Source organism: Lygodium microphyllum, chromosome 30 (assembly GCF_053477565.2).
Source record: "Lygodium microphyllum isolate KBCC chromosome 30, Lygodium_microphyllum_v1.1.10, whole genome shotgun sequence".
NCBI classification, from domain to species: Eukaryota; Viridiplantae; Streptophyta; class Polypodiopsida; order Schizaeales; family Lygodiaceae; genus Lygodium; species Lygodium microphyllum.
The window spans coordinates 71,421,754-71,431,109 of NC_141164.1; the positions used below are offsets into that span (position 1 = coordinate 71,421,754).

Sequence of the window (9,356 nt, forward strand, 5' to 3'; positions counted from 1 at the left end):
TGGATAATCAAGATGTAGATCAGGAAAGGGAGAGTGAATGTATTGCAAACAAAATATTGCGCTTCCTACTTGAGATTAACCCAAAAGTAGTGGCTACATTTGTTAGGAGAGTTTCAAACAATTAAGTACTATCACAATGATAGTAGGCAATTTAAATGCTTTCAGAGACCTAGCCTGCCACATGTGGGTATGCACATGAGGTGACTGAGTTCAAACCTTGGATACATCCTTTAACCATATGTATAAAGTTCAAGTCTTCTCCCCAAAAAAAAAAAGGAAACATTTCAAATGCTACTTCATTAGCAAGTCTCTTGCCCAAGGATATTGAGAAAATCAAAAGCATTCGGCATTAAGGCTAAGTCAAACACTTACTCTTATAATTAGAGACCATTTTGCAGGTATAAAGTACCAAGATGCAAAAAAGAAAGAGACCACCAAACATGTCGCATCAAAATCTTTCATGCTTGATGTATGCAGTCTTTGTGTTCAGGAGGGCCAAATTCACTGCAATCCAATTTGCAGGTTATTGCCCGGTACTGGACGTTGTCATACACTGCAATTCAAATTTGCAGGTGTTTGCCTGCTATTGACATCGTCTAGCTAATGGGAGACTGATCAGAGTAAGAAGGAAGACTTTGGTTGAATGATTAATGTACAAATATCTACTGGAGAGCAAATGTCTCATATTCTTATAATTGAGACCCTGGCACTTTCTTCTAAACAATGCCTTCCCTCATAAGAGGCCAGAGGAGCAGCCACAATATGGGAGAAGGTGCCACCGTTCACACCCTTTGCAAGCCTTCCGGGATTGATGCAGAGAGTGCTCCTCCCATGCGATTTCTTACTTGACAAGGGAAGCTTTGATAAGGAACCATCAGATGGTAGAACCTGCATTATTTGCTTTAGCAAATTCCTATTCTCAAGAAAGCTAACATATACGGCTTTCAGCAAAGCATTGGCACTTAGCGTGTAACTAAAATTTGAGATATACGAGTAGTCTGCCATTACCTTGACAAATGGTGCCAAGTCTGATGGAGTAATAAGAATATCAGGCGGTGACGCAAAATTCAGGGACCCAATCGAAAGGGAAAGATCCAAGGGTACCCCAATAGCAGCTGGATAGAGAGGATAAAAGCTGCATCACAAATAGAAAGTCGGGATCAGAGTCTGAATGGAATTATAACAATTAGAAAGGTGTCTTCGAGCTTTTATCCTAGAGGGCATTGTCACATTGGCATTATTATGTTATATAAGCTCATTTCCAGCCTCCTTGCTCAAATCAATGGAAGGATTAGGAAAGTTTGTTGACCTCCGCTGGCCAAGGATGTGAGCTGCAAGTCTTCCTAGCCTATCACTTGTCATGTTTGCAGGAACTCGAGCTGCCTCTTCACTGCTCAAATGCCTTAGCACATCCATTGTACAGCATCCAATGGTTACCTGCATGCACGAATGACCATTTTACTCCAAAACGCATTCAATTGGCACAAATATGAATGTTAAAAGAGTGAGAACTTATCCATAGAATTCTATTATGATCAAGTACTCCATGACCATAAGAAGCAGCCCAAGAACTTATCCATAGAATTCTATTATGATCAAGTACTCCATGACCATAAGAAGCAGCCCAAGAAGCTGAACCCTACCTTTTTGTCCTCTTCTCTCTTCAATGATGACAAATTCTTGGTCATCCAAAATTTTAGGCATGTACCATTCTGCTCTTCATTTGACTCACATATGGGATAAGCATTAGTAACACAGCTTTAAGAGCACTAATGGGATAGTTGTACAAAATTAGAATATCCAAGTGCATTGCCATATGTGCACCTAGAAGCACATAGACTCACTAAACGCACGCGCCAGTGGATATAGCTACCTGTGTGAAAGCAGCATTTCACTTGGGGTTTCACTAGGGACCTGGCTTAGCACTGAAATGTTTCATGGTGACACTTGAAACCAGATGAGTCAGACACTACAACAGAGACAGCAACAACCTTCCCGCTGTGGCCTTCATCACTATGCCACCATGGAATTCTTCCAGATTGGTTCCCATCACTGTGCCACCATGGAATTCTTGCAGATTGGTTCCTGGAGTTCACCATTTAAGCACCATAACTCCATTATTTGAAGACCGATTTCTCTAAGAAAAGAAAGGTACTCACCAATGCTTTGCCCATTTCAGTAAACTATATGGTTTGTGACTGAGTTCTATATCTTTAGTTACCTCCTATGGTCAGCTGGGATGTAGCAATAGTACAAGAGTACAATAACATTCATTAGGAAGTCTCGCCTTTCACTCAAACTATTCTTCAATCCCCTTCTAGACTGATTCCAGAATCCATTCAGCAACAGGCCAATTGATAACACTTACTGTTATCTAACAAAAGCTTGGACTTTGCACCACAGCATGCAGCAGGCAAAAATTGTGTTTTGCAGTTCAGCAGAACAGCACAGACAAAGCAGCTTTCAGACAAAAACAGGATCTCTGGTCTTGAGAACCAGTGACTGTTGTAAGGGTATGCATGTCCTAGAACCAAAGCATGAACTTTTTACTAACACTCAAAAGTAAGAGCCTACGGGGGACGCAATGTGCATAAAGAAGGTACCTCATTCAGGGCAAAGAGTCCAGGATTTCCCAGCAAAGTAATCTGCAGAATAAGATTGTCATGCAACTTTACTAGCTAAAAGCCATGAATATACTGCATTTTGTGACAGGACAAACCTGGTGATCTGGGTTTATAGAACTGAAGGCATCAAATGGTGGCTGCAGAAAGGAAGCAACCAGTCAGAGTGAGAGTCTGGCATAATGTTTCTTTAAATATAAGGTCAAGAAGTAGCATAGCAGCAACATGCATACCTGGGGGAACACAAAGTCATGCTGTGCATCCCGAATAGATGGGACCAGTACGACTCTGGAACCATCTCCTACATCCTCACAATATTCCTCAATCTGTTAAGGACTTATACTACTTGTTAGTCAAACTTAGAAGGTGTCAAGCACAATCTCTGGCGACTAAAAACAGGTTTTTTACTTGCCCGTAATTTAACCTCCTCTTCAAATAACTGGTGAAAAGTTCTATCTACAGCACCCAACTTGATTTGAGGATGTTCTGAATCCACAAAAGGGCCCATCTGTCAAAATCACAGTGGACATTTTCACAACATTTGAGACAAGGTTGACAAGTTTTGATCATGTTAAAATACAATGACCATCTATCAAAATCACAGTGGAAATTTTCATGACATTTGAGATGACGTTGAAAAGTTTTGATCACATAAAAATACAATCTCCATGAGGTGCACCAACCAATAATAACAAGTGTGGTCGCTTTTTTTTCGCAAAATTAAGGAGCTCTGTAAGAGGCTCAAATGCCAAGTTGTCACTTGTTGTGAAGGGCCCTGCTGCAATTACCTTTCCATGTCAACATACCCAAGTCAGAAAAGCACTGTGATCAAATGCAATGGCAAGGAGCTCCAAAAATACTGTTACATTATAAAAGTTGTGGAGGAAAGCAGATGCATCAATCTAAAACAATAACTAATGGATAGCTTACACACACCATTGAAAGATGGTCAGACTTCTTTTGCAGAGGAATATCAGCATCAAGTGACTGTCTTTTAGCTTGGGGGGCTTCTGCATCATAGCTTAAATCAGAAGCTGGCATAGAGTCAACTAAACGTGAGACCACCAGACAATGACCACTCGGATTGCGACCTTCCACTCCTAATATCTGTGCATAGAATCACACACCTGCTATTAGATGCAATGTGAATCTCGAGTTCACAAATCAATCATTCTCCAAAACAAACCTCTTTGCACCTGACCAGGAAATATTGAAAACTGTTCCACATTGTTAAGATCAAGTCGCACTCTTTGTCCATCTGAGTGCTCAACACTGCAGCATTGATCAGTCATTATCCATGCATGCACTTGTTCCCCAGATTTGTTCCATGGCCCTTTCTTTTATAAACTAGTAGCATCAACATAGATCCTGTTTCAACCTCACCTTCCTTGGAGTAGAACAGACTTGTCATTTATATGGCCTTCCCCATCACAGCAAATCATTCCAACAACCAGAGTTTTTTCCTGTATTTGTTCTTAAAAAAGTCAACATATGTAATGAAATTGTGTACTACACGAGTATATTTGGTTATATACTTCAAGTGCTCCTTTGGATCCTAGAACTTTAGGTGTTCATTTGAATTCAACATGTTTCAATAGTAATGACTTTTTTAAACCTGTGATGCAACAGCAACATGGTTGTTTATGGACGAGCTTTCATGCTCACCAACAGCATCTGCATACTTCTTTATTCTGGCTTCCAGAGCATTGAACTGTCAAACACAGTCCTGTAAGTGGATCTAGATACATTGTACCAAATGCCACTTATTCAGTACTCTTATGGCTTGAACTTCCAAACAAAAAAGAGATTGTTCTTATAACAAGGATCAAATATCTCTCTGGTGCTTAGGCAACTTCAAACTAATCTAAAAGAATCACATTAATGAGCAACACATGTGCAGTGACAGTACAAGTAGTAAAAAGAGCAATCAAAACACCACACCAAGTTGTGAATACCATGCATACCCTATCTTCAATGCGGTCATGCATAAAGCGGCTACCAGCTTTTGGGCCTGCATTTACAATCTGCAGATCAGTTGATTCAATTGGTCGAAGCCGTCGAATAAGGTTGCTCTCATCAGACTGCAGATGGGAATCATCAGCATAACTTTCAGGAAGGTGCTTGTTTAGAACAAACTGGGCTGTACACCTGCTTGACCTTTGGCTAAATGGTGTGGCTGGGCTATCATGCCTGTGCTTGGAAAGGTGAATTGGCTTGCTTATCGAGCCTGGTGTTTTTGGCCCAGTCATCATACCATCAGCATCCATCATAGTGGTCCCAGATTTTGGAGAGTCAGAATGTGCCCTTTTGGATATGCGGACTGGTGTCTGCAAATCCTTTTCACCATCATCCTCATCATCACCATGCAGCAACCTGAAAGCCATCATAACCAGTTTAGAACTCCTCCTTGAGGAAATCAACAGAAAATTATAAACATTGATAGCCTATCTGCAGGCCAACTTGCATTACATGTCCACATCATCCTTTGAATAGATGTGAAAGTCACTTTGTTGTCTTCTATATGAATCCCGTTGCTCTTTCTGAATGAATTGCCGAAAGTTGTCTATCTGTGCACCCAAAACTTTCCCACCTTCCAACTGTCTGGGAAATTAGTAAAACTGCTGTGAGCAATCAGATGGTAAATGCAACTGAACACTCTCTGTAAACAACAATTGCTGTAAACGCTTCAATTCTCACAGAAAGTATTGCAGCTAGGCCTGTACTGTACAGCTTATCTGATAACATGAATCTCTTGCTCATGCAAGCTAAAAATGAACTGTAATCTGCGTTTTCCAAAACATGTCAGGGAAGCATGGATTGCAAACAGAGGTAAATACTTGTGCTCAAGCTCAACTTTGGTAAAATCACTTAAAGTTGTATTTTTCCATCAGTGATCTAGAAAGGGAAGGTCAAACATATGCAAGGAGCCATAATTCAGGCTTGAACAAGCATATCCAAGAAAGTTTGAGGTTCTTTGACACATGAATCCCCATTCCTCAAACTCCGACAATGTGCTTCCACAAAAAGATACCTCATACCAAGCCTGTTGCAGTGCAGGGGCAGAACCAGGGATCCTCCAACTGCAACAGACCAGGAATTGGGCTGCTCTCCTGTGAGGGATCATGATGTTGACAGTGCTACTATGCCTGCCATTCATTTCCCCGACAGCAACGGTACTACGTGCAGGAGCTCATGATGGCATGGCTATTATAACATGAACACAAGATGTTTTAGACATTTTCCCCATGTGGAAAAAGGGACTCTTTTCCTTGTTCTTTCCTGCATAATTCAACATCATGAGCGTTTGCTCAGGAGGGACGGCCCAGGCCAGTAGACCCCTGTCCCCAACACCACCTAGCTAGGTATGTGGAGCCTCCTGAGCAGAAGCTCTTAACGTTGTCCTGGTTTGCAATGCAAGGATTATAGGGAAAGTTCGTCTAAAACTTCTTGTGAAAGACTACAGGAATCTGATACACTAAAAGTTCTTGTGGCATAGAACGTCCACGCATCTAGGCTGCCAAAAATAAATAAAAAGAAGCTGCACCTACGAGTTCAGATAGAAGAGCTCCCAATGCGTGACAAGCTCGGGGGGCTCGAGTCCAAAACTTGCACAGAGGGACGCACCTGCACAAAACGGAAACCCCGAGGGGGAAGGAATAAAACAAAAGGAATCAGCCTGCGGAAACCCTAGGCGGGAGGCTTCGTTATTGGCTTTGCTAATGGAGAAGCGGAAAATGAGAGGATGGAACTTACATTGCTTGGCGACCTCTTGATCGTCGAGCACGAAGTTGTTTGCAGCGAATTCGTCGATAAGCTCCCGCTCCATTTCTTGATGTGAGACGGACAGACGCCACAGGCGATTGCAGAAGGCTCTGCCTGTCTGTTCTAGCAGCACAGAATCGAGAGATCGTTAGCTATGGCGCCAGATGCATCCAAAATCCAGAGGAGAAGGACAAAACTCCCGACACATTTTGGCGGGAAACATATCAGGTCTTCCTCCAGTCACCGCCCACGACATCGCCCGCGTAGGCGCCCAGCCACTCCAACAACGTTCGTGAAAAATCGAAGTTTAACTTCACCCAATTCCAATTTTTTGGGAGAACTATAGTATTAAATTACACTTTTCAATTTGAACATAGGATTATGCATTAATTAAATGTCATGGCTTCCATCGATACCTATGATCTAAGGGGGCACCCAAACCCTTAACCACCAACTCAATCATATGATCACTTTCCAACTTCCATCTTACTACGCAGCCAACTAGAGCAATGGTCACTTTTTACAATATACAAGGTGCCTTCACCACCACCTGTGTGAATAGAACCCTCGATCATGGGTTTAACATACCATCTCACTGCTACTTAAGCTAGCACGTCTTGAAACAGATGCTTTAGCACCGATTATGCTAAAACCATTTCTATACATGTTTTCAATCCAATTCATCCAGATCTTCGGAAAAATTCAAATGTAACTTCTAAGGATGGCTTTGCATTTGCAATCTACATCATCCAACTACAAAATATGTTAAGTATGGACTGGCTCCCTTGCAAGAGCTCATGATGTGACACCATTGTGCATACGGTTCATAACCCTCAACTGTTGTTGGGAGAATTAGCACTAGGATCTTGTTAGTAGATTTAGCTTGCTTGCACACAATACTCAAATATAATATGGATAATGATGTATAGTATTAAAAAGGTGCTCTATCATTTCATTAACAAAGTGAAGCTAATCACTTAGTAGTTCTATGGAGCAACCATATCTTAAGCCTGGTTACACACAGCCTCAGACAACTAGATTATGTGCAAACCGTCCATTGATTTGGTTACACACCAAACTGCACCCAACGCTTACACCAAAAGAGACTTGGCCCATTGGTAATACTATTGAGATGTGTGGGGATTGGTGGGGGTTCAATTTTTGTCAGTCTCACGATTCCCTTTTTGAATAAATATGTTGTCTTCTTGTGCATTGGGCACGCCCGAATTTCAAGACGGAGGAGATCCCCCACCCAGAAGTGTCTGCCGACCGCGAAAATTGGATCCAATGACCTGTTGACACATAGTACAGCAAATGCCTATTTTTGCACCTCCTGTCCTATCCATAGCCCGGTGTGTAACCAACCTAAGACTCTATAGAGAAACTTTGTAGTTGTAATAGGTCCTAGCTTCAATCCAAGTGGTCAAATAACCTATGGCCATGCAGCATAGGGATACATTGTCATGTGATTATAGGGGTCAATTTCATCTTATCCTTAAGTCAAGGTACTAGCATTTATCATAATGCTTTTGTAACGAGCGGGATATACGAGAAAATAAGGGGAAAATACTTATCACCATAATAGTATTTAAGATGTAAGAGGGTTAGGTCAGTTATCATGCAAGAATCAAGAAACTCTTTCTTCACCTTCATAGCTTCCATAGCTTCCTTCCTCTTCCTTGTATATTTCTCTCTCTCTTTGTGTATTTCTCTCTCTTCTAGTTTTTCTCTCTCCTCATCACTCTCTTTCTCTCTTCTACACTCTTTCTTCTCTCTCTTAGGTTTTCTTTGTTGGAAATTAAGTGCTCAGTAAGACCAAAGTGATAGAGTCTTCAGTGGACTAAGAGGAGTAACAAAATGAAAGGTTTTATGACCTTGAAGGTCAATGGCTATGGCTGCCCACAGAGATGATAGTTAGGGTTTCTCAAATTGTGATCAACAAAGAGAGTATTTTGGGGAACCCTCTTAGGTGAGGTTACCCCACTTGGGGGGCTACCAAAGCCCTATGGTGACAGCACAGATCACGTAGCATGGAGATAATGGTAGCCATACGATGAGCAAGGGACTAGTTCAAGACAATGAGGAAGATTTTCAACAATGCTAGCTTCTGCAATACGCAATGTCAACATATGGAGCGATAGGATGGTGCATCTTTGAGCAGAGGGAAAGATCTCTAGTGTTGGGGGTAAAGGCGCCTCCGCCTAGCCGCCCGTGTATTACTACACTGACAGTACCCGCCACTACACACTGCAAGTGGAGAGCGCCCGTCGCTGTCACTTTATTCTTTATTCTTTCAATGACAATTTGAATAAAGGAAGGCATGTTCACACATTGTGACTGTTGGAGTTCCCATTTGGTCTCTCTCTCTTTCTTGCTCTTGCTCTCCTGCCATAGCTCTTCTAAGCAAGCTTCAATCTTTCTTACCTTTCAACTAGTATCGGAGCATGGTTGCTCGAGCATTCTGACTTGGTTCATGACTCCTTCAGCTTCCTATTGATTACCTACACTCGTTGGGTCTCCTTCCCAGCAGCCATAGTCGACTCTCCCGAGCTCCTGTCACTCCTTGGATTCCCAAGCACCTACCCAGCCTCTTTGGGCACCCTCAAGGCATTCCAACAAAGGTATTTCTTCATTTGCTTCAAGGTTTCATGCTGGTTATAGGTCTACAAGTCTGAGAAGTGAAAGGGGATAGCACTATTGAAGCTCCGGTGTTCTATATCTTAACATAGGCTTTATTGGGGCACCTCAGGCTTGTTGTGTGCCTTCTTAGGCACCCACTAGAGCTTCCTATTACTCTGACCAGCACAAAAACGTGACCAAAAACCTCAAGTAGATTTGCGCCATTTTTCCAGGTGCATTTGCAGCACATGATCAATTGTTCAATCTCCTCCAGCTCATTCCAGTCATTGGCAGCCTCATTTGGGCACTATACACTTGGTTTATGCTTGGCATTTGATCCCGAGCCTTGGCATT

General features: G+C 42.1%; 1 protein-coding gene across 1 annotated transcript; it reads right to left on the minus strand.

The window, feature by feature from the left end:
- Positions 1 to 364: 364 nt before the first annotated feature.
- Positions 365 to 6,662, minus strand: POLA2 (DNA polymerase alpha 2). The gene is made up of 16 exons (XM_087673195.1): positions 6,375 to 6,662; positions 6,170 to 6,245; positions 5,091 to 5,222; positions 4,586 to 4,994; positions 4,237 to 4,332; positions 4,005 to 4,084; positions 3,818 to 3,893; positions 3,558 to 3,728; positions 3,305 to 3,409; positions 3,034 to 3,129; positions 2,855 to 2,947; positions 2,720 to 2,761; positions 2,604 to 2,645; positions 1,310 to 1,437; positions 1,009 to 1,135; positions 365 to 888 (listed from the first exon to the last, which is right to left on the minus strand). The coding sequence occupies exons 1-16, from the start codon at positions 6,445 to 6,447 to the stop codon at positions 682 to 684; spliced, it is 1,953 nt and encodes a 650-aa protein (XP_087529321.1). The 5' UTR covers positions 6,448 to 6,662; the 3' UTR covers positions 365 to 681.
- Positions 6,663 to 9,356: the final 2,694 nt, after the last annotated feature.